This window comes from Gordionus sp. m RMFG-2023, chromosome 3, assembly GCF_954871325.1.
Source record: "Gordionus sp. m RMFG-2023 chromosome 3, tfGorSpeb1-WG-v2, whole genome shotgun sequence".
Taxonomy (NCBI): Eukaryota; Metazoa; Nematomorpha; class Gordioida; order Chordodea; family Parachordodidae; genus Gordionus; species Gordionus sp. m RMFG-2023.
This window is the reverse complement of record NC_088777.1, coordinates 41,815,551-41,841,491: the sequence shown is the minus strand read 5'-3', so window position 1 is coordinate 41,841,491 and position 25,941 is coordinate 41,815,551. Positions and strand designations below refer to the sequence as shown.

The 25,941-nt window shown below is 26.8% G+C and overlaps 3 protein-coding genes across 4 annotated transcripts; 1 reads left to right on the top strand and 2 right to left on the bottom strand.

Annotated features, from left to right (window-relative positions):
* Positions 1-492: 492 nt before the first annotated feature.
* Positions 493-5,524, bottom strand: LOC135926621 (protein Hikeshi-like). Its single transcript, XM_065462547.1, has 4 exons — positions 5,449-5,524; positions 1,179-1,308; positions 1,018-1,125; positions 493-947 (listed from the first exon to the last, which is right to left on the bottom strand). The coding sequence occupies exons 1-4, from the start codon at positions 5,476-5,478 to the stop codon at positions 514-516; spliced, it is 702 nt and encodes a 233-aa protein (XP_065318619.1). The 5' UTR covers positions 5,479-5,524; the 3' UTR covers positions 493-513.
* Positions 5,525-6,143: 619 nt separating this feature from the next.
* Positions 6,144-17,195, top strand: LOC135927692 (6-phosphogluconate dehydrogenase, decarboxylating-like). Its single transcript, XM_065463854.1, has 13 exons — positions 6,144-6,243; positions 6,443-6,701; positions 7,228-7,293; positions 9,714-9,832; positions 10,314-10,380; positions 11,148-11,282; positions 11,755-11,880; positions 12,069-12,132; positions 13,919-14,049; positions 14,463-14,596; positions 15,115-15,214; positions 16,483-16,605; positions 16,871-17,195. Exons 1-13 carry the CDS (start codon positions 6,233-6,235, stop codon positions 16,988-16,990), a joined length of 1,455 nt encoding a protein of 484 aa, XP_065319926.1. The 5' UTR covers positions 6,144-6,232; the 3' UTR covers positions 16,991-17,195.
* A 337-nt stretch (positions 17,196-17,532) lies between these two features.
* LOC135926408 (RWD domain-containing protein 1-like) lies at positions 17,533-22,158 on the bottom strand. 2 transcript variants are annotated; one of them, XM_065462275.1, is made up of 6 exons: positions 22,036-22,158; positions 21,923-21,997; positions 21,756-21,880; positions 21,576-21,707; positions 18,785-18,908; positions 17,533-17,814 (listed from the first exon to the last, which is right to left on the bottom strand). In XM_065462275.1, the coding sequence occupies exons 1-6, from the start codon at positions 22,103-22,105 to the stop codon at positions 17,660-17,662; spliced, it is 681 nt and encodes a 226-aa protein (XP_065318347.1). In that variant the 5' UTR covers positions 22,106-22,158; the 3' UTR covers positions 17,533-17,659. The 2 variants fall into 2 exon arrangements, with proteins under 2 accessions (XP_065318347.1, XP_065318348.1); XM_065462276.1 differs by having other exon boundaries at positions 17,663-17,824.
* Between the last annotated feature and the right edge of the window lie 3,783 nt (positions 22,159-25,941).

The following is a 25,941-nucleotide window of genomic DNA, read 5'->3' as shown; positions in this document are numbered from 1 at the left end:
GAATTTTTTTTATGACACCTAGAAACCTTAGACCCTACACTTTTAAAAAGGGTCGGGGTTCGGGTACAGCTAAAATACGAGGGTTCAGGTTACGGGTTCGGGTTTACATCCCTGATAAATATATTCTATTCTCCGAATTTTTTTTTCAATGCAATCATATTTTTATATAAATTGTATTTATCTTTTTAAATACAATTGATTAAGATTTGTAAATCGTGATTTTTTCTATATAAAATATTTAAAAAAATGATGCGTTATAAATGATTTATAAAGTAACTCATAATGTAATTAGTTACTTTTGAAATAGAACTGTATAACTAGTTACATATAAAAATATGTAACTAGATTGTGATTAGTTACCTTTTCATGAATGTAACTATAACTAGTTAAGTTTCAAAAGTAAATTTTAACAACACCAATAATTACACATATTGAGTAATTTATTTAACAACAAATCACATTATAAGATACAATTATAGATTTTGTGTTGTCACTTTATTTAGATTATATAATTTAATCATTGGATATAGACTTCCAAAAATTTGGATTAATTTTGATTTTGTTCATAAAATTTTTGTACCATTGTTCCAATGCGGATGTAGGAAAATAGGTAGATCTACCATCTTTACTAATTGTAGCAATATTCAAATTATCAGTGTTTTGGGGGTCAAATGTTTGAAGTGATAATGCATTTTTTATACTTTCACCACTTGCAGCAAAAGATGAGGCATAGTGATAAAAATTTTGTAACATTTTTACACAATATTCCACTTTTTCATCATTGTTTGGTGTGTGATTTTGACTAAGTTGCATAATTGCAGAATTATTTATCTGAGGATGGTGCAGTTGCTCTAGACTAAGAATATTGGTCAGTGAGTCTATGGAAATACCTACTTGAGCTGGTTTGTGTTGTGGTAAAGATGATGTAAATGAACTTGTAATTTTGGCTACATAATAAAATTATTAGCTAATTTAAGATTCAGAAATATTTTTAAAAAATAAAACTATAAAATTTACATTTATCGGATATTTTAAATATTGCACTTGGCTTTTCATTTGATAAATAACCAATATATTTCCATTGCAAATTTGGTTCTAAACTGTCCTGGGATACATGGAAAAAAACTAAAAATAAATATAAGTTAAATATATACAAATAAAATATATCTAATACTTACCAGACCCTCCCATATTTTCAGGAAATGCAATCTCTCCAGTTAAAAAGACAACAATATGATTTATAGTACTTGCATCAGTTATATTAAATAAAATTTGAGTGTCGCTTACCTTTTCAAAATTTGTTTGAGCCTTAAACATATATTTTTAAAATAATTTTTATTTTTGTCTAAAATAATGTCTTTAACAGAAAGTTGGACATAAACATTTTTTAATTATCGAGCTGGGCTCGGGTTTAATTTTTCTTAATAGGACTAAACCAGGTATAAATAATATTTCAAAAAAAAATAATAAAATAGAAAATGGTGTTTTCGTATTTTTTTAAAAATTATAATTTGTCTGGGAATAGAAGCAACTGATAATTTTTATTTTATTTAACCTCATAAACAGTGTGCATCCAGGATTTTATTTTGGAACCTGCCCTGCTATCTGGCACTCCATTTGGCCAATAATAGTCGTAAGAGATCAATAAATTTGAGCATTTTTGCGAATACTAAACTACTTTTCTTCTAACTGACTAAATTAATAAAATTTTGATCCTTATCTCTAAACAGTTATCTGTTTACCCGTCTATATAGCTTCCTCTAAACAGCCTAAAAAAGATAGAGGCTATTCAGATTTACCTCGTATTTACTTTTTTTTACCGAAAAAATATTTAAGTGGTAGATAATATTTATTTAATGTACAACCTTAAATAGTGTCATAAGTTCAAAATTTATTTGTTTACCCTGAACTAAACTGAAATAAATTTCAAAAATATGAAAAACCAGGACATGGCCTGACAACTAAATAAACTTAATATTTACTTAAGTTTAAATTTAGCTTAACTCACAATTATTGTTTAATCAAATCAACAAAATTGAAATATTTGATTACATTTTATTTATATACTATTTTAGTTTTTCATCGTTTTATAGTTAACAATAAGATCATAATGGTGGCGATAACCAGGGCAGGCGTGTTAATCCTTTCAAATTTATTTCCAAGCCTTCATAACATAAGATTGGAAATTTGAATCGAATACATGCTAATTGTGCCATATCAAAAATATTTATCCTTTTAAATTTTACCGTGTTTAAACTGACAATTCATTCATTTAAATGTGAAACAAATCGTCTGGTGTCACGCCATTTTGGTCACCCTATATAAAAAAATTATGTTAAAATTTTATGAAAACATTTTTAAAAAATAATTTCTATGAGAACTTAAAATGGCGTGCAATCAGCTGACTTGTATCAATGACGCTTCAAAAGACATTTTAATACATGAATATTAAATCTAAGTATTATACATTATTGGTTTAGCATACCAAAAAAATAAATGAAAAACTTTCATCGTTTGATATTTATAAATAAGACTCTTAAAATCTAGGCAAACGAATAAAATTAAAATTACTTTGATAATATTGAATAAATAATATCTTATTTTTATTCCAATATTTACTTTTATGCTATACATAAAGATAATTCATTAAAAAATTATACACAGTATTAATTTTTCCGAAAAATATTTTTGGGAAAGGATGAGTTAATTCTGGAAATATGAACTTTTCCATGAGGCGCTTTTGAAGTGCAAAATATAAATTATTTTAAAATATAAAAATGTATAATTACAATTACTTTATTGATAAACATAAACCATAATGGAAAATAAATATAAAAAGTTAGTGAAATTTTGTGATAAAAGTTAAAATTAGATCCATGTGCTTAAAAAGAAAATTTAAGTGGGACAAAGGCACATGAACATATTATGCATTTATTAGATAATTGTATAATATAGTTTCATGCTAATTCTTGAATATTTGTCTTTATGTAGGCAATTTCAAATCTTGTTTTTTTGATATTGATTTATATCTATTTAATTTTGCATACCTAAGTCTGTTTTCTTCATAATGGTGAAGAAGGACATATTTTCATAATATATATTCATGATGCTTCCTTTTTCTAATATAGTTTCTTACCATATTCAAATTTCAATAAGCAAAATCAAATTTTAAAATGGCACTCAAAAAGCTCGCATGAACCTCTGAAAAGTAGTCCAAGACTCAATAGATTTAAATTTTATGGTAGTTTAATTGTCCAAATAAATAATAATTTTATATAAAATAGGGTTTAATCTTCTGTATAAGATAGTTATTGTATAATTAAACTTTTATTGTTTTTTATTTTTGATAAATTGCAGCATTTAAAAAAATTACTTTTGAGGGTATAAATCATATATTGTGTTATAAAATTTTGTGTGATCTGAAATTAGAAAAAAATTATAGCTGCCTATGCATATTGTACACATATTTGGTTAAAAAATTAACTATTAGAGTTGAATACTCTAAAAGAAAACACCAAGGCTAGCAAGAACCTTCGGTTCATAAGATTCCTGGTCTTCCCTACTCATTATAAACTTCTTTTTACAAAAATTTCTACAAAAATAGAACCTCATTTACTTAGTTGTATATATATTTATATTTTTCACAACCAGGGGGAAATTCCCCCCCCCCCCATCGCAAATTTGACTATTTTCATAAATATCATTTTAAGCTAATAAAAATTTTACCCCCACCCCCCAGACCCCCCCCCCCACCAATCAAAATTTTACAAATATTTGAATATCAATTTTCCAACATATTATTCAAAAATATTAATAAAATGTAAAAATATTTAGTCAAAGAGATTGAAATCAAACGATAATTTATAAATAAGGCTGAGCATGAAAAAAAGTAATGTGTCGTTAGCAGCGATATCATTATTGAATTCAATTGATCAATCAGAGTTTATCATTGCTGCTAGTTGCATCAATAAATTATTTTTAGCTCACTACTTTGTAGAAATTTACAAAAACCAAATTTAGATTTGGTTCAAGTTATTGATTTGGCGGAAAATATACATGAACAAAGAAACCTTGGCTCAATTTCCTAATATTTCGAAGTTGTTTTATATTCTTGCATGTTTGCCTATTACAACATGTACGAATGGAAAGACTTTTTCCAACTTGAGAAGGTTGAAAACATATTTACGAAGTACTCAATCTCAGCTAAATGGGTTAGCTCTGTTAAATATACACAGAGATTTGGTTCCAAAGACAAACGAAATAATTAAAAATCTTGTATTTGATAAGAAGTTTAAAAAAACTTGTTAATTTAATTATTTTCTAGTCAATATTTTAAACTACTATTAGTATTTTCAATAAAAAAAATTATATTCTACTTATATTGTATGAGAATTTAAGCTGAGGCTAGTTTTTAAAGCAAATTTTATAAAAAAAATGACATTACACTTTATTTCAACTTTACATATAAATAAACCTTTACATTTAAAAAAACTTAATTAAATATAATATACCTAACTTGAAATAATAAAAAAGAGGCTTGTAATATCCTATCTATAAGCACGAATTAGTAAATAATAGTTAAAAATAGAAATATAATTTAATAGAATAGCTAAATAAGACCCGGCCAAAGGCCAGGGGAAAGCTGGCCGAAAGCCAGGTAAAAGGGGTTTGGGGGAGAAGCCCCCAAAAATATATCACATTTCATTTTGGTGTTATTTCTAAAAATAATAAGAAAAACAAAATTATTTAAAATTGTTGTTCAATCTCATGAAAATGTAAAGTGACCTTACTTTATATATCAAAGGAAATAAAGTACCAATGTTTTACATGTTGGTGAGAAAAAAAGAGGATAATTTTTTTAAAGACTTTTCTAAATAGAAATTATAAATAAAATGAATGTGAAAGAGTTTTGCTAACCATGAACTAAAATCATAAAATTTGCTTGCATTTATTTTTTACTTTGGAAATTATTTAATTCCTAAAAAATATCACTGTTCATAAAAATGTTTGATTTAAAATTCAGAAAAAATCTAGGCATTGAGCTTAGTAGACATTAATAGAAATTTTAATGTAACCAGAATTAATAAATAATAAAAAAAAGAAGGCTTGGGTAGTGTTATTAAAATCTTGATTTTTTAAAGATCAGAATTAAGATTTTAGCCAAACAAAAAAAAGGAATTTAAAAGAATCTAACCTAAACAAATATGATTTCTCTAATTATATCTCAATTTATTAGCTCTCAAGAAAAGTTTAGTATCGTAACTACAAAATATTCATAAATTTACATAATTAGAAAATACTTCTAACATATTTATTTTTAAAAAATGAAATATATAAGTTCAACAATATGGAATTATATAAAAAAGAAAGAATAGGTTAAAAATATATGTCTATATTTTTAGAATTTTATTTGAATGTTATCATTATCCTTATAAATTTTTTATTTACCAATCTTCCCGCAACTATAATTGCGAACATATGATAGGATTCCTGTAAATTTCAATGGTGGGCATTAAACATGATCTAACATATGATGTATAATTTATTTTTGAATTTATTTTTGTTATTCTAATATTTAGATTAGATACACAATCAATCAATTATAAAACCTAATTAAAAATATTATAATTTATAAATTTATAATTATATAATTAAAAATAAAATTCTATAATTGAGTCCCCAAAAAGGAACCATAATTGTGTCTAAAAATTTCTATTTGAATTTTTTGTCGAATAAAAAGGAATTCTCTTGGTTCATTTGTGAAAAGTCGTATTTTATTAGCAAGATTTTTTAAAAACAAAGATGTTGAAGGCGAAAAATGCCCGTTAGTAGAAGTCACTACTGGAGTGAATAAAAAGTTTTTAAAATTTTTGAATTTGTTTATCTTTTTAATTTCATTTTTAATTATATAATTATAAATTTATAAATTATAATATCAATCAATTATTAATTTATTAACAATCAAACAAAAATTTTTATATATATTTTGAATAAATATATGCAAATTAATAAATCATTGTTTATATGTAATACTTATCCTTAGTTGTTTATAATAAATAGATTTTTATCTAAAAGTATAAATATGACATACTTTATAGTATCGAAAATTTTAAAATTACCTATATTACTTTTTTTATATAATATAAATTCTTAATTTTCTATATGCTGCTTTTCCTCAAGGTGGTTAATAATATTATTTAATTATCACCTTACCAGCCTACCTATATAAGATATGTCACAAGGGTAAGTTTTCTTATATCTTATTATCGGAACCCTTATTATATAGCATGAGATAAAATATTATTTATTTTAAAAAGCATTTTTTTGTTTAGTATATTTTTTAAAAAAGCTTAACCAATTTTGTTTTGTTTGTAAATTAACTTGGACCTATTGACCCTGAACTTATTGAATATTATTTTATTTATAATTGTTAATTTGACAGATTAGCAGATATCGGTCTGGTAGGATTGGCTGTCATGGGGCAAAATATTGTCCTTAATATGAATGATCATGGTTTTAAAGTGTGTGTATTTAATAGAACAGTGCAAAAAGTGGATAGGTTTTTGAACAATGAAGCCAAGGGAACCAATGTCATAGGCTCTCATTCTATTGAAGAGTTTTTATCTAAACTTAAAACCCCCAAAATAGCATGGATTATGGTTAAAGCTGGAAGTGCTGTAGATGATTTCATCAATATATTGGTAAATGTTTAATATAATAACCACCTAGGTAAATAATCAAATGGGGTACCCCCCTCCCCGATTGCAAATTTAATAAATAATTCCCCTTATACCTCTCCCTCTCCTAAAATAAAATACAATATATCACTGTAAAGATAAATTTGAAATAAATAATTAAAAGTTTAATTGCCATAATTCAGAATTTTTAGAAAAAAATTTTTTTATTTAAAAAAGTGAAAACCATAAATTATTTTTATAAAAAATCCAAAGGCCAATAATAAGTGGACCTAAAGGTCTCCAATAAAATTTATGGAGGAAAACTCATTTAATAGCTCCACCCCCCCCCCCCCCCCCTTTAAAAAATTCCTGAATATGCCCATGTAACCATCATATTATAAAAACTTTATTATTTTTAAATGAATATTTTCTTTTTAATAGTTATTTAGATTATCATTATTTGATTTTATTGTTATTATATACCTGATGTTAACATGAAAATATGGCTAACATTAATTATAATTTAACAAAATTTTAAATTACTATATAGGCACCAGCTATGCATAAAGGTGACATTATAATAGATGGAGGAAATTCTGAATATGATGACACCACTGTAATACAATTATTTATTTTATAATATTTTGATTGTGATTATTCTTTATTAATTATTAAATAGTTTTTGTTGGTAGTATAAATAATATTTAGTAATTATATGTTTAGAGCTAGCATTACTTAGAGAAGAGACATAATTTTTAAGTAACCATTATATAGAGAGAAATGAGGTAGGTAATGGTTTCAATTACTGTTATTTAAAAATTAAAAGCTAATTGTTGCATAATTAAATTACAATAAAATTAGATATGCAACCACTTTTATAATATATTTTTTTGCAAAATAGAGAAGGAAGGAGAAATGTATTTTTTTGTTGTACAGATTTCTTAAACTCTCACAATAATATATTAATTCTTTACTTTCCTCTTCAAGAAAGTATGAATATTTTTATATGGCACTGCTTAGTGATCAGAGACCTTCATGGGCCTTATTTTTTTGATCAAGCCCGGCCCAGGCCCGCAGTAAAAAAAATTTTTTGGCCAAAGCCTGGCCCATATTTAATGTTAAAAAAATTCCCAAGCCCATAATAAGTTTCACAAAAATTTCCCAAGCTTATACAAAAATTTAATTTTTTTTATTGAATGAAAATTAACCATATTTAAATATATTTAGGCAATCATTTTGTTTACAATACTGAAATTTATTATTATTAGAAGAAAAAAGGCAAGATTTTATTAAATTAGCAACTGTTTTAAACAATCTAAATTTATATTTAATAATTTTAGGCCCAAGCCCATTAAAAAATTTTTTTTTAAAACCCTATTAAAATAATGAATATCAATTAATCCATTTTTTTAACTATTTTAATTCAATATTTTTTTTGAAAATGATTAAGAATTTCCTCCTTCATATAAATAATCATTTTAAAAATTTACAGCAATTTATGATGAATTTATAATAGCTAGTGATCTGCATCGGGCCTAATTTTCCAAGCCCGGCCCGAAATTTTTTTAAAAAAAGTTTTGCCAGCCCCGCCCAAATTTATTTAAATATAGAAATTAATTTTTATAATTACTCAAAATAAAAGACATATGTTATATGTCGTTTAGTTTCAATAAATAAAATCAAATATTATTATCTTACATAAAAAATTCAATATAAAATTGATAAATTTAGATATATTTAAAAAAAATTCCAAGGTCCGACCCGACCCGGCTCTAATTTTTTTTAAAAATATTAGGCCCGGCCCGGTCCCAACCCGATTATTTTAAATATAATTAGGCCCGAACCCGGCCCAAAGCCGGTTTGGGCCTGGCCTAACTTTGCAGATCTCTAATAATCGCAGCCATTTCCACCCATATTTCGATTTTGAATATAATTGGATTCCAAAACTCAAACAGAGTAAGGAAGAAGTTGATGCAAGTAAATTAAAATCGACTAATCATGTTCTCCAAATTAAAGCCACTGAAAGAAATTCAAAAAAAAAAATTATAGCAGCTTTAATAAAAAGATTTTGAAAAAAGGCTAAAATTTATATACCAAAAACAAACTTTACGTTATTAATTGAAATATAACAAAGCTTACATAGCTCTTCGCAGTGGGTAGCTAGGAATTTTCCTTAGAGGGGGTCCATACATATAAAAGCTGGGGGCTTCGCCCCCAGACCCCTTTAACGGGCCTTCGGCCGGGTTTATCTTACAAATCATAACCATATCTTCGATAATATATAATAAATATATTTTTTAAATGCATCAATAATATGTTATTATAATTTAGTAGATTATTCTCAATGACTTTATAATAATACTATCCAGAATAATTTCAATAGTAATATAATATCCTTCCACAAACATCAAAACCAGAAAAATATAATTCATATAAAATCACTTTTAAGTCTTTTGAACGTATATTCTCAAAAAAAATTTTGCTCTGGGAGGGGTCCAAACCCGAAAACCACCCCCGTAGCTACGCCACTGGCTCTTCGTTACATTTTTTTTTTACCCATGCCTGACCATAAGACTCCGATTTTTTAAATTGATTTCTTATAAACCTAATGAATTATATAATGTACTGGGTCCAAGTGTTGTACATTTCGTATAGGGATATGCAATCCACGAGGATTCGAAATCTTTCAAATTAAAATTATTTACGAATTTTTTGATTTTAAAAATCTGATATGACCGGAAATGTTTTAAAGCTATGTCTGGAGTAACCCACACTGAATTTGAGATAGTTTTTCCATGAACCGGCGCACTCTTAATTTATATTTATTTATTTGTAGGTACTCTACACATGCTGGAATATATTTCCGGTCAAATCCGATTTTTTTTTTAAATTTAAAAATCTCCTTTAATAAATGATTAAAATATAAATGTCGGAATTCCCATGAATTCCATATCTCAATATGACTTACATATTATTAAATAAATTAAATTTATCCTTATCGAATAAATTATATTTTCTTCTCTTAATATTTCTAAGAGACGTGTGCAAGCCCTGAAAGAAAAAGGTATACTTTATGTAGGTATGGGTGTAAGTGGAGGTGAAGACGGTGCCAGATACGGGCCTTCCTTGATGCCTGGAGGCAATCCGGATGCCTGGTTTCACAATATATATAGTTGTTTTGTAGTTAACTTATTGCAATAAAATATACATTAGGAATAATTAATTTTTAAAATTATAATTTCTTCTTATCACCAAGTGTAGTCTCTTCCTCTATTTTTCGAGGCATAATAGAAATACAATTGATTTTTTCAAAATATATTCTTAATTATTACTATGTTTTTCAACCATTTTCACAATTTGCAAAAAAATGATTAATCTGATAAAAAAAAATATTTTTTATATTATATAACAGTAAAATCTTCGCAAAATGTTAACGTAATTAGTTATGTTTTGTTCAATATAGAAGAGGGAGATGGTTGATGCATAGAACATTTCGATTTTATAATTAATGGCATTTGGGCAGAAAGGGGTTTCGGTTGAGATAAGGATATTAGTGACATTGCAGATGTTGAGAGAATTATCAATTATTTGATCCAAGTTTTATTTTATATAATTTTTTTTAAATTAAACGTAAAGGCCCCACATTAAGAAAATCATGCAGAGCATTTCGGCTCAAGTCGACGGAGAACCGTGTTGTGATTGGGTAACCATTATAAAATTAAAAATTGTTTTACCCCTCGAAAATGGTTAAGTCAAAATAATTTTGTTAGTGATAAGGTGTGGCTTATCTAAACCCCTATTTTAAACTGGTATATCTCACTGGTATATTTAAATTATTAAGGTAACCTTAAAATTAATTATACGTGTAAAAAAATTTAACTTTTTTATGTTGAATGGTCATCTACATTTAGCATATTATTTACTATACAAATCGATTCTTTTTTTGTAGTTTAAAAGTTGGTTTAGTCTCGGTAAAAAAAAAGTTTTTTATCAAAAACTATCTAATTAAAAATACACAAAACTTTTCAGAAATATCGTTTAGATGCATTTAAGATATTATTGAAGAAAGCAGTTCAGATGTTTAAATATCTGTACTTTCATTTGTAATAATTTTTTTATATCTTTGTATTACTCTAGTGTTTAAGCTGAATATCAACGCTAAAATTTTTTAAGGCCATATGATTTTATTGCGAGAAATTTATTAGAGTTACATAATTATCTAACCGATCCTTTTTTTCCGCTTAAGCTTTAGAGATCCATAGGGAAAACTGGCCCTTTTACCCAGGGATTATAACCTTTTTAAAATGAAAAGACTTCTAAAACTCAAAAAGAACTACTCTAAAAGCTGGAATTAGTTAATTAAACGGTTTTAATACAGCAAGGTTCGACCCTAAATTAAACCTCTTTTTGTGGCTAGGCTGCTTTACTATACTGATCAAACGAATTTTTAAAAAATGATTGTAATAAAAGTTAGGAAATGACGGAGCCGGTCACTTTGTAAAAATGGTTCACAACGGGATAGAATACGGAGACATGCAATTAATATCGGAATCCTATTGGATGATGAAACAATTTCTCAAGCTTAGTAACGAAGAAATAGGTCAGGTTTGTGAAATATACCAAATTTAAATTTCCATATTTCATTATTTCCTTCTCATATTGCAAATTGGATGATTAAGCTATTTAATGAAGAGGTCCGGGTCAAAAATTTCTATGCAATATCTGAACCGTACATAGAACACAACCTTTATTCCAAAAGTGTAAAAGAGGTAATTGAACGGTTAGAAATTATATTAACCTGTTTCAAACAAGGTTTTCTAAAGATATCCTTCTCATTTGCATTTTTTTTCAAAATAATATTTTCATAATGGGATTAGAAACCTAAAATAATTAAGCCACTTATATATATATACAATACATTAAATTATATCCAATGGGTGCCGTTGCTAAGAAGAGCCTACAGCCAGCTCATAACTCCTATTTAATTTGAGAGTATCTAAAATATTTTCTCTTTTTAACAATTAGTGAATATCCATTTTTAAAATGCAGCGCTATTTGGAATTTATTTTTGTTACAGGTCTTCGAGAAATGGAATAAGACCGAATTAGATTCTTACTTAATCGAAATCACTTACCAAATCATTAACTTCAAAGACAAAAACGGAACATGTTTGATTGACAAAATCAGGGATTCTGCAGGACAGGTTAAAAAAAAATAACCATAATCATGAAATATTGGCATAATTGTTATAATAATGTTTGGTAAATTCTTGACGATTGGCCATTTGCAAAATTGAGAAATTGATATTTTTTTTAAAAAAAACATATTCTCAATGTGCATAAACTAGATTATATTTTTAATAAAAAATATAAATACGAAATCAAAATTTAGAAAGGTACGGGCAAATGGACTATCATCAGTGCTTTAAACGAAGGTGTGCCCGTTACCCTTATAGGTTAAATCATTGCTCTACATAGTATAAAATTATATTTAAAAATTATTTCTGCCACCATATTTTTTTTAATAGCAGATCAAGACATATTTATAAAATTTCTTCTAATTTACTTTCCTTTTGAATAATATTGTTTGTTATATTAATGCTGTAATGGTTACTTTAAAAACGTAACAACGTTTTTTTTCCATTCCTTCCCAAAAATATAACTTCTTTTCGTTACCTTACTCGTTACTTTATAAAAAAAACGTGTTATTATGCTATTAGTTATACAAAAAATAAAATGGCATGTCAAATACTGATATTCCTTTTTTCCAATTATGCAAAAAAAGGATAATAAAGATATATTATAACTGTAAAGAAAGAAAGGTATTTCAACAAAATATAAAAATTTTAAATGTACAAGATTAAATATAATTATTATAATATATTTTCTAACCATTTTTAACAAACATGTTTTTCGTATCAGATAAACAAGAACGTTTAGCACTCAACACAGCTTTGATGTACTAAAGTCACGTACCTACTATAAATGGGTGGTTTTATATTTAACACTTACTATCTTTCCTGCAGTTGCCTCATTTCATAATTAGCCTCTGTGGTGCTCTTTTCAATTGAAAAGCCGAACTGCATGTCATTCAATTTCATTGGTTCCTAATTTTTTCTAACCCTTAATGACCTTCATTGCCTCTTTCCAAAGTTTAATTGCTCTCTATGAACGACTGTCTAGAAGATTAACCTTTCCTTCTTATATCGGGAGTATCCCGCTTTTCCACCAGTCATCAGGTAAAGTCCATTCAAAAATATTCAATTTGCATACATAGGTAAGCCACTCGATCCCCAAATCTTCAGCTCAAACATTCCTGTCACTACTCATAGCCCTCATCCTTATCTTTCTTTATCTTTTTTAAAGCTAATTTCACTTTAGCAAATATATAACCAGGCCCTTCCACTTGCACATTTCACATCATTCTATAATTTTTTCTCCTCATTCAATAACTTTTCCATATACGACTTCCAAACCTTTTTGATTTTGCTACTATCAATTACGATATTTTAAACACATCACACACATTACATCCTATATCTCTTTTGCCTTCTTAACGATCCTAAAAATGTTTCTATTCTCTTCCTCATTTTTCAACTCCTACATTTTAAATTTTTGCTTTTTAGCCATATTCGGAGACGGATATATCTTAACTAGAAAATCAACTTATAGAAAGCATGAGGACGCTTTCAACGCATCATCCAATACATAACCCAATGCCTGGTAACAGACACAAAGCTATATTGGCCGATTTCATTTTTCCTGATTCTTATTTGACCCATTAAATTTCCTTCAAACTTATTAAATATTATAGTCTCATACACCTTTTTAATCATTTCTTTTTCCAAATTTCTGAATTTTTCTATTTCCGTTCTTTTTAATACAACACTTTCCTCATTTTTTTTATATTACAATTAAGTTTCATACCTATAATTTTACCGGCACCACTTAACTTTTTATCATTGAAAACCTTTATATCTTTTATTTTTCAAAATTCCAACACACTAAAAAGTAATGATTATAATAATAATGTTTTATGCTTTCGATTTTTTTTAAACATAAAAAAATAGTCAATAATATCTATACTTTCCAGAGAGAAAAACGAATGATGTTATTTTCCCTATAAATTTGATTAAAGCTGTATTTTTATTGACATTACTTTACAGCACTGGTTATGTTATATTTTTTAAATGAATTATTTATGTATCAGATATTTTCATATTGTTTATATACATTGTATAGGCGAAGCAGTGTTTGCTCGTTGTCTATCTGCCCTTAAGGACGAAAGAGTTTTGGCCAGTAAAATATTTCCTAAACCTAGGGTCATCGAATGTCAACAGAACAAGGAGGAGTTCATTGAATGGATTAGAAAGGTTTTTAATTATTGTTAATAATTAAGAGATTTTCCATAGTTCCCCAAAAAGCAAATGATAATTTTTTTGAAGAAGTATTAACTAAGCTTCCTTACTAAAATGACAATAAAATAATATGAAAGGTAAAATAAATTATATTATTTTTATTACAATATTTATTCCTTTTTTTTAAGTTTAACAAAAAAAAATAGCAGACGTTTCCCCATTTAGAATTCCCATTAAATTTGCACCTTAATGATGTTGAATATAGACATATTTCATTTAAATTCTGTCTTCAAAAAGAAAATTATTTTTGATAAATAGCGCACTCGAGAAATTAATGCAAAATTATTAATATTTTATACATTTGCAAATAAATCCATACATAAAAATCGTATATTTGGGTAATTTCTTTAAATAATTTAATATATTAGGCTTTGTACGCCTCCAAGATCATATCCTATGCGCAAGGTTTCATGTTGTTTAAAGAAACATCTAATAAATACAAATGGGAACTCAGTTACGGGAGTATAGCTATGATGTGGAGAGGAGGATGTATCATTAGAAGGTAAATTAAAGGGCGAAATTATTAAAAAAGTTAAGGGAGGGTAAAGAAAAAAATAAAAAGTGTATTCATTATCAAAATTTAGATTTTTAAAAAATTTCCTAATTGACTAATTTTCTATTTCAAATTTTGACTATCTCTAAGTAAAAAAATAAATGTTTTTTAAAAAAATCGAATGATCATATTAAAATATTATTTATTCGAAATCGCTATTTTTTTCAAAAATAATCGTGATTTTTTTCCCAATCCATATAGTGACTTAGAAGGGCTAAAGGTAAGGTGAGAAATCGTGTAGTTATAACTGTTTTTACCAGAGTTATAGATTAAAAAAATTACGGTTCTTGATTTTGATAAGGTTCCGACCTTTAGTATTCTGATTTCAAACTCTGTTTATTATACTTTTAACATTTCTAATTTGTATAGGTTTATTTTGTCATTAAATTTATTTTTTGGAATCACTTTTGCAACAATCTTATAATTGTTTAATTTTTCTTTAAAATTTATTATATAAAAAAAACAAGCAAATTTTTAAAGAACATCAAAGATGCTTTCGTTAAAGATCCCAAATTGTTTAATCTTATGACTGATCAATTCTTTTTAAAGGCTTTGGAAGCTTCTCAAGTAACCTAATATGCGATTATATTTATAAATAGATTTATATGTAACCAACGGTCCTGACCCTTTTATTGATAGTTAGATGGTATTATTGATGTAATCTCCAAATACTATACGTTGTCTGAGTATTTTAAAGCAGGGAATAATGCAAAGATAAGCTATCCAAAAAATTGGAGACGAAAATTTAGGACTATTTAATTTATCTTACAATAAGAGATTTTGAAGTGAACATTTGTTATTTCTTCCAGGACATTTGATTTAAAATCATACGATTGAAAAATAAGAGCATAATCATTATTCTGTGGAGAATGATTTGTGTAAAATGAAATAGCTATCAAACTCCTGAAACTCTTGCATCACCAAATAAGCAATAGGGTATAAAAAATAAATCATGAAAACCACCAAATAACATTTTATCAATGTTTAGGTTTTAGTCTTTTGCAAAATTTTTGTGGCCTAGGATAACCTATAGATGACCACATATGAGATAGTTATTTATTACTAGGTAATATTTAGATATATTTTTTAGTCATATGCTTCATATTACTAAAATTCCATTAGGATTACCGGTAAAAATGTGTCGCTCTTAAAGACATCAAAACCCTATTTTTCAATTAAAATTCTGGACATTTCCCATCATATCAATTAAAAAACATTTGCTCTTATTTCGCATAAATTGAACCTTTCTTGAAATCGATATATAGAGTTCATTATTAGTAGAAAAAACAATAAGATAATATCAATCTGCAAACATTTTAATCTAAAATATTCTACATTATACAATAAAAAAACATTTAAACAAAATTATAATATACCTCAGTCTCCGTGTCATCAGCATCTCCTAATTCAATAAATGAAATATGACCTGGGTATATAAATCTTCTGATTAAATTGTATTAGAGATGGTTAGTGGCACCCTCAAAAAAAATTAATTCTTGTATTAACCTTAGGAATATATTAAAAATTAGTATTGCACATATTAAAAAATTGATGTTTATCTAATTAGTAATATTTCATAAGTACATCAGTCTCTGAACGTTGAAAATTTTGATAAAATAACATTTTAATATAAAAAAAAAGTTGCTTTTTCCCAAATCCTTGAATTTTTTACCAAGTAAATCCTCAGAAATTTTACAAATATCTAGTTTTAAAATGATAATGAGAGTAAATATCCGGCATCCTTAAATTATTAACAGCTTAATATTAGTATTTTTTAAATTTTACGGCTTATAATTTAGATCATAAATATATAATTTATTGCGTATATTTCACAGGAATCCTGGAGGAAGGTAGTAGCCACAGCTGCTATTGAGGGAATACCTTTGCCTTGTTTCTCTGCCGCTCTTGCCTTTTACGACGGTTATAGAAGCGAATTTTTGCCCGCCAACTTGATTCAGGTAAATATTTATTTAAAATCTCTATTTTATTTTATAGTATTTTTTGCCATTGATCGGTTGATATTTTATGTTAATATCTTGTTAGATACATTTTTAATCTTACCTAAAATAAAATATAACTATTTTTAAATGAGGATTTCATAATCAAATAAGATTAACATATGATCATAATAATTGGATTGATTTTAGAATTGTAGCTTTAAATATCCAGCATCAAATTTTTGATACCTTTCATATATGTTGATTGCTTATTTTTGTTTTTTAGGCGCAAAGAGACTTTTTTGGGGCTCACACCTATGAACTACTCACTAAACCCGGTCAGTTTATCCATACAAATTGGACAGGCCATGGTGGTGATGTATCATCTTCAAATTATAACGCATAAAATATTAAAATCTCATCGTTTCAACTTTTTATAAATTTTAAATTAGAACATAAGTCTTGATCCAAGAATTAATATTGGCAATCTTAAAAATTACTATACTCTTTGTATTATCAAATTGTAGGCCATAAAATATCTTCCTTTATATTAAAATTGCAAGTCATTGTGATATATAATTTCATTATAAATATACACGAACTATATAATTTTTATATTGCCTTTTATAACAAAAAATTGTTCTTATTTACCATTTCAATCATTGATAAAATAGTTGAATTTTTAATACAATTATTATATAAATATATACTCTAGTAAATTTATACACATATTAAATTAATAATTAGTAGTAAATTATGTGTATAATAGTATAAATAAAATATTAGGAATCGCATTGTATTTTTCTTTTCAAAATTAAAAATTGGAATGTTAATAAATTTAAGATTATATTTTAAATTATCGATCTAATTATAATTTTTTAGCAAAAAAAGTAAAATACTTAGCAAACTTCGATAATTCAAGATATTCAAAGTTAATAATAATTTCCTTTGGATTAAGCCTACTAAATAAATCAGCTATCGTGGAATATCATCATTTATTAGGAAATAATTTTATTTTTTGTATTCACAATATTTTACTAGTCTTATCAAAATTAGGTCAAATATATTATTCGTTCTATAAATTCAAATTAGCTATTTCTTCGTCGATATCTTCAAAGAGGGATTCATCAATCTCCAAGTCCTGCAGATCCTCAAGGTTTTCAGAATCAGCTGTTAACAACATCTCGTCGGAAAGCATTAACATGCTGTTTCTTTCAAACAATTGTCGGCCTAAAAAAATCTCAAAATATATATTTAAAATTACTGCTTATTATTTAATTAATAAATAGATATGTTAAATATTAAAATCCAATTTTAGGATTACTATATAAAATTTTATTTGTTAACTAAATATTATTTTAAAATTGCCCCTTAAACAGAAATAGGAATTTGGATTTGAAATTGATATAATTTATTTATAAAATCTCAGTATTTTGAAATAATTGGGTATATAACTTAGTGATGCAAAATCGCTTCATTTAAACCTACTCCAAAAAGGCTTGGCCGAGTTTTTAAGCGAAAAAATTGGCTCAGCCTTAGAACGCGAGTCGAAATATTGGCTTTAACTTGGATTGCAAGCCGAAAAATCAGCTCAGCCTTGAAGCTCGAGCTGAAAAGGCAACTCACTTATGGAACTCAAGCCGAAAAAAATCGGCTCAGTTTGGATGCCAGGCACAAAATCGATTAGCAAGTCACTTTCATTTTGATTTTAAAAATGAATATAGTATACATTGTTCTGGAACCCGGTGATGGTAAATAGTTTCACATGTAAATCTATCAAGATATTTGGTGAATTAATTTGTATTCTTATACAAATCTCAAGATTGTAACCAATAAAAATCTCTTATAGACACGTTTCATTTATACATCATTTCAGTTCGAGATTGGTATCCTAAAAACAAGTAAAATTTTCCTACCGATATTTTATTTGTCTAAGAAAATAGTCAAATATAATAAAAAAGTCTATAAGAATATAATTGTTATTAAGTTCCAATTTTGAGCAATTTGTATAAAAATAGAAATTAATATACTGACTATCTTAATAAATTTACATTTTGAAATAATATATCAGGATTCGAGAGCAAGAATATCTACTATTGTCGTCTAAGGTTGAGTCGACTGGGAAGCGATTTTGCAGCACAAATATAGTTCATCAAATATAAATCTCAAAAATAAAGTTATGGTATGGGAAATAAAATACCAGTTGGGCGATTTTCCTGATCCTCGTCTATGGTTTTAACCATTTTCCGTAGCCTCTCTTCGTCGAATTTGGATTTCCAATGTATAAATGAGTCTATGGTAACGGCTATACCATCAATTCTTTTCTAGATTTAGATAATATTAGAAAATAGTGAGTTTCATTTATTTTTTGTTGTTTTATATAACGATTTTATAATCATTGGTATTGTTAAACTGCTCGATTTGAATATATTTTTAAAAATGGCTAACTCAATATTTTATCCAGGAAAATATTATGCAAGTCTGAAGAAGCTGTTCATAGAGAGCTCAAAGGTATCTATGACATTTATTAGCCAAATCTCAAAGTTTAGCCAATATTTTTCTGGCTAAAATATTAAGTTAGCCATTTTTAAAAATAGATTCAACTAATCCTAATCATTAGTGTTGTTAAATTGCTCGGATAGTTCGAAAAAAATGAGCTAGGCCCAACCCAACTAAATCTTTCGATCCGAGCACCAACCCATGCATAAGCCTGATACATTGTTAATTTTTTTCCCTATTCTCATGTAGATAATGTTTAGGTGTAATTCTTAATTATGAAAAAAACTCAAAATTCTTTTAATTATTTATTACATTTTATAAGTATATAAAGCGATTTAGTGTTCACTCATAAAAAATGGCACTTATCATTTTATCGTCATTCTCGGTTTTGATGATTTTACTATGTATATAAAAGAAAATTATTCACCAAAAAAATTTATATTAATAAGTAATAAGTTTGATTAGGCAAAATTTATAGAATGTATGAAATGTTGGGATATCCAAAGAGAAAATCATTTATGAGACTTCTTGTGCTACAAAAAGGGAACTGTGCAAAAAGCATGCACGACAAGATGGAACCTTCGACATCAAGCTGTCGCATAATTTTTCCGATGTTCCTTACAATATTCTTTGAATTGAGAGCTAGTAAATTGTGGTCCGTTGTCCGATACTAAAGATTGTGGATTTCCCCGCTTAAATATTTCGCCTAATACCTCGGTGGCTCTCTCTGATGTGGTGGTGGTCATTCTTTTACCTCCACCCATTTCGTAAATGTCTACCAGTATAAGCCACATGGTGTTTTTGAACGGTCCCGCGAAATCTATATTAACTCTTTGCCAAGGTCTTGTCGGGTCACCATACATATTGTCTGGTTAAACTCTTCATTCTGAAGATTCCTTGATGACAGCTATGTAACTCATTTAGTATTTTTTCGCAATTCTGTTGGAATTATTATTCATTCCCCTTTGTATAAAGATCCGTTTTTTTCCCATAGATTATCTTCGGACAATGGACCACAATTTACTAGCTATCAATTCAAAAAATATTGTAAGGAACATCGGATAAATCACACATACCCCTCCATACCATCCAAGCTCCAACTGAGAAGCGGACGGGATGGTAAGAACGGTGAAAACAGCCATGGAAAAAAATACAGCTATAAACAAGAATGAGAGATTAAATGAATTTTTATTAGCCTAGAAACAGGGAGCGTGCAACAACGGGACAGATGATGTTTGGACAGAATGCTCGAACCTATCTGCAAATGATTAGGGAGACATAAGGAAGCAGACAAGATGGTACTCACACAGAACAGAAAGGTCAATTTTTTACGATAAGACAACCAGTATGGACTAAAACACATAATGATAAGGTGAAATGAATTAAGTAAACGATAGTAGCTCGAATATACAACGTGGACACCGCCAAAGGCATGGAAAAAAACATAAGGACCAAATCCAAAATAGGTGAGAGTATATCTAAGAACTAAGATGATAAATATTGATTTTTATTTTATTTTTGTAAAGAATATTATTAGATTTTTGGAAATTCTTTATTTATTTTTGAATAAATATCGATTTTTATATTTTATTTTGTTGAAGAATGTTATTTTTTAATTTATCGATTTTAAATCTCGATAAAGATATCTTTCTTCTAAAAATTTATTATATATTTTAATAGACTTTTTTTATTTCTCTGAATTAATCAAGTTATATTTTAAGAAATTATAATTATTTTAGGAATATCGATTTATTATATTAATCATTTTTTTTACTAGAAATTGAGATAATACAATTTGTATTTTTTTTTCAGAAAAAAAAAATTATTTTTAAAAGACAAAAAAAATATTCTGATTTTGAATTACATGATATTTAAAATTGTGAAAATAAAGTTATAGAGTAAAAAAATTAATTTTTATAATTACTGTATAAAAAATACGTGTAAAAAGTAATATTGGTTCAATACGACGATAATTTTTTTTACATTAGAATATGTATTAATTTTAATAAACAACAATTTTATGCACCATTTAAAAAAATAAAATTATGTAGATTTGGCTGTGATTATTACAACTTAGAAATCTAAGTAATAATATTGACCAATAATTTAACAAGATTTGTGTGATTGTAGAGGCAAAAGCAAAATTATATGATTTTTAAGATTTACAATACATGACCTGCACTTCGGCAAGGAATTCCTTCTAATTGAGAATTACTATAAAATAACCATTTTCATTAAAAACAGCTCAAATTGAGCCATTTAACAACATTGAAATGATTTAAAACAATAATTTTTAAAAAAAATCTGCGTAATTATTTTTATTAACACACCCTGTAATAGATAAATATTATAAATTGGGAGTATGAATAGTGATAATTACCATTACTTCATAAGGGAAAGGGTTATAAAAAATTAGACAAACTAAAAAATTTTATCAAGTCTAAAACAAATTGTTATATATTTTATAATTAATGATACTTAAAAAGGCTTACATATTTTTCAGTTTCTTTTCTTAGGATTTCCTCATCCATCTTTTTCTTAATTTCTTTAGAATCAATGTACCACCAATCTTGTATAAAGGATATGAGGGTAAATATCATAGGCATTCCCAAATTATCTCCTGCCTAATATTATCAGTATATATATATATATATATAATATATATATAAAACTTCAGAAATTAAAACATTTTTCATTTTTTCTTTTTGAAAATCTGATATATGATTGGATAATATATCCATAATAGGTATCTCATCTGGATATAATTTAGGCAATATAAATTGCAAAATGCATTTACCTTTAAAAAATACATATATTAATTTAATACATATGGAAATACTTCTTGAAGTAGATAAATCAGTGTTATTTTGAATTTTTACATGTAATTTTAACCTATCATTATCGTCATGTAAAACTAAAATTTATTAGGTTATATCTATATTTGATATATACCATATATATCATCAGCGAATATTGATTTCAATGCCTCAACTTCGTTATCTTGCTCCTCGCTATTAACCATCTGAAAAGTCAAGCAAGCATCATTTACAATGAATGAGTGCAATACTTTTAACACAAAAGATAATAACATTACCAGAATGAAATTGGTTAACCAAGTTCGGAAACAAACAGAAAAGATAATAACATTACCATAATGAAATTGGTTAACCAAGTTCGGAAACATGGCCAACCAAAGAATCAGAAGAGAGAAATCTACAAACTATGGAGATGAAATGCTGAGGATGATTGCTGGAGTAACAAGAAAGGATAAAGTGCGCAGTACAAGAATACTAGGAAGTTTAAAAGTAGTGCCCATTAAGACTAGTAGGGGCGTCGCTACCCTTTACAATCTCAGGGGGCTCAACTAAAAAATATTTTATGGGGGCGAAGCCCCCATACTCTCTAATTTGTGGGTCATCGGCCCGCATTTGCCAGGGCGTCGACCGGGTTTTATATTAATATATTATACTCTTTTTAAAAATTGCTAACTCTAAACAATTATTCCAAATTTTATATTTTTCATTCATTATATTATGCATACAAAATAAACTAGCATATAAATAATGAAAACAATAAAAGACATTTCTAAAAATAATATTTTTTAATACAAAATCTATTTATTACAATATAAAACATTTTCGATTGTTGATATAAAAAATTTTGTGTCTAAAGAATTATAAGTGATAAAAAAAGGTTAATTAATTTATACATATTCCTCAATTGATAATGGTTTTTAAAAACCAAATAATATAAAATAATTCTTAGCAACTTGCATTGAGAAAAGGTCATTAACCAATATAGATCTCTGTTACCATTTTAGACAATGTTGTATAGAATGGACTAATAAGGAAAAATTTATAGGTCTAACCAAATCAACAATTCTTGAATAAGAGAATATAAACAACTAATCCAAATCATAAAACTATATGGTGGTTAGAGCTTCCTCTATATGACATGATGGAAGATAGATAAGTAATCGAGAAAATTATTGGAGATATTAAATTTCTATTATCATTCATTTTTAATGATATATGATTTAATAAGGATAATATCCATTGTGACATGAATAATAAGATGTTTAATTTTTAATAAAAATTGTTTTAAATAAATAGATGGCGTTAAAGAATTGAATGCAAATTGTTACTTATATTTATTTTCAAAAGCATTTATTAGTATAATTTATTAAAATATTAACTATAATATATTCCATAATTGTCAAATATGTTTGTAAAAGTTATTACCTTATATTTTGTAACCAATTCCATATAATAGAAGATTATCAATTATATGTCTATTAACTTTTTATAAAGAAATTTATTTTACTTGTTTGACGTTGGAAATATTTTTTAGAAAGCGGCATGATAATTACATTTAAAAATGAATAATATAGTTGATTAGTGATTTTAAACTAGGCTAATTACAATTTTAAATCGGTTAATTTTCAATTAACAAATGATTAAATTTATTTAATTATGGTTATATAATAATTTAAATAATAAAAGGCAATTAAGCTCAACTGATAAAGCTAAATAAATATATATTTAGTGAGTGATATTGATTATCTATTTTTAATACAGAATTTGATTGCAAGCTGGCTTAGTGAAAATATAATTTATATGTATTAATCTAATCTAATAATTAAAATAGTATTCATTTAATAATAATTTAGACAGTCTTATCAATTTCTAAATAATAAAATTAAATATATATATTACTTAATATAATTATAAAAGAAATCATTCAGGGGGCAATCAAAAAAATTTATTTTTAGTTCAAGGGGATATTAAGGAGTCATTAAAAAATTTTTTTGCTTCAGGGGGCTATTCAAATTTTTCAGGGGGATCGAGCCCCTGCGCGCCCCTCCCTAGTGACGCCACTGAGATTAAGATAATGGTAAACAGACTTAGGTGGTATGGGCACACAAAAGGGCTATGAACTAGATAGGAAATAAGGTTGAGAGTTTGGAAGTGATGGCAAACGTAAAAGAGGAAGGCTAAAACTTCAATGGGGCCATAAAGTTAGAGCCAATATGGAGAAGTATAAATTAGATAAAAGAGATAGTCTCAATAACATAAAGTGGAGAGAGATATTGAAAGAGCTTATCATCAGAAAAGGTGAAAGAAAGAGGAAAAAAAATGATATTAGTAACCAACAAAAAGAAAACTATGGCAAAAAATTGAAATACAAAAATGAGTTTCAAACGATGAGATAAAAAATGCAAGGAAACCATGTAAATCTATAAAACTTATATACAAGTTTGGCATTTTTTTATAATTATAAAAAATCAAAGTACTATTTAATAATTGTGTTCCCAAAAGGAACCATAATTATATTAAAAACTTCTATTTTAATTTTGACGAAAATATAAAAGTTGATTTCTTTGGTAAAATATCGAGGTCTGCTGCCAATATTTTCCGTTTGAAATGACTATTGAAATAAAAAAGAAGTTGGATGTTGTATTTATTTATCTTTCTTGTTTTGCTTGAGTTAGCGGAGGTGTTTAAAGTGTTTGAAAGATATATGTATAGCCCCATATTAAAGATTTGTATAGGGCCCAAGTAGAAGACATGCGATAATTTGAACGGCCAGGCACTTTTGGAATAAATTTGTTTTACCTGGTATACCGTTTCAACTGCTGAAATGACTGCTGCTATATATTTTTACTTCAAAAATATTGGCGGTCATTTTGTTAATAAAAATAAATGTTTTGGGCAGGGGTTCGAACCGAACCCGGAGAAATAACCCGGGTTTTTGGTAAAAAATCTGAACCCGAACCAAAATAGATCCCCATTTATAAAATTTTCAAAACCCCCAACTGAACCTGGGAATTTTATTTGAACCGTGGTTCAACTGGGTTCAGTGTATTGTTTAAATTAATATATGAAATTATAATTGTAAATACAAATATTAATAATTTACTTGACACCTTATTATATTTTCAAACCAATTAAGTGAAGTGTTAATAAATTTTAAACAACTTAATTCATTTACTTTTTAAATTTTTTTAAATTTATTCTTAAAGATTCCTATTGGATTGTTAATAAACAATTAAATTCATTTACACCATTTATTTTTAATTTTTAAATTATTCTCAAAGATTATTAATTAGAGGAAAATGAAAGTGAACAAGTCAAAGTTTAATTTAAAGAAATACGTCTAAATATAAATTTTTAAATCTATACATGACTATGTTTTGTATTTTTAACTATATTTTGCCTATAAATAAAATAAAAAATTAATTTTTTATACAAAATTTATGTCTAGTTTTTTAACTATCAATTCAAAAATTCTTAAACCCGAGCTGAACCCGGAACCAAACGCGGGTTCAAAAATATTTCCCCGCCGAACCCGAACCAAACCCGAACCGAACCTACTATTTTTACCGAACCCGAACCAGAACCGAACCTACTATTTTTACCGAACCGAACCCGTGCAAAAATTTAGCTGGGTTTACATCCCTGGTTTTGGGATTAAAATGAATGACTACGATTAATTTAATTTCTAAAAATTAATTATATTACTAAATATTATTTACACGCTTTAAAAAAGTTGGCAGATATTTTTTTTTCTATGAAAATTAATGTTTGTTGTAATCGTGATGTTACTGTGTCTACCATGAATAGCATATCCTGGTAGTAATGCCATGATATGGGATGATCACGGGCTGACCCACTTTTGAGCATGTTCACTTTGAGAGGTTCTCTGAAGCTATTTATTTCGATTTAAGCGAGATTAGTAAAATGGTATATAAATAATATATATCCCAATAGCGTCACTAGGAGGAGGCTCACAGGTGCTCGAGCCCCCTGAAATATGTAAAGAGCCCCCTCAACATATTGATTTTTTTTAAATCAAAAC

Bases quoted from the DNA above. Each gene is read 5' to 3' on its own strand.
- LOC135926621 (XM_065462547.1), bottom strand. From the start codon at position 5,478: ATGTTCGCAATTATAGTTGCGGGAAGATTG. The intron at 1,309-5,448 runs GTAAATAAAAAA...TATATGTTTAAG, and splicing joins TTATAGTTGCGGGAAGATTG to GCTCAAACAAATTTTGAAAA. The intron at 1,126-1,178 runs GTAAGTATTAGA...ATTTATTTTTAG, and splicing joins TGAAAATATGGGAGGGTCTG to TTTTTTTCCATGTATCCCAG.
- LOC135927692 (XM_065463854.1), top strand. The intron at 6,702-7,227 runs GTAAATGTTTAA...ATTACTATATAG, and splicing joins ATGATTTCATCAATATATTG to GCACCAGCTATGCATAAAGG. The intron at 12,133-13,918 runs GTTAAATCATTG...TACATTGTATAG, and splicing joins TGTGCCCGTTACCCTTATAG to GCGAAGCAGTGTTTGCTCGT.
- LOC135926408 (XM_065462275.1), bottom strand. From the start codon at position 22,105: ATGGTTAATAGCGAGGAGCAAGATAACGAAGTTGAGGCATTGAAATCA. The intron at 21,998-22,035 runs GTATATATCAAA...AATAAATTTTAG, and splicing joins ATTCGCTGATGATATATATG to TTTTACATGACGATAATGAT. The intron at 21,708-21,755 runs GTTTTATATATA...TGATAATATTAG, and splicing joins AAAATGTTTTAATTTCTGAA to GCAGGAGATAATTTGGGAAT.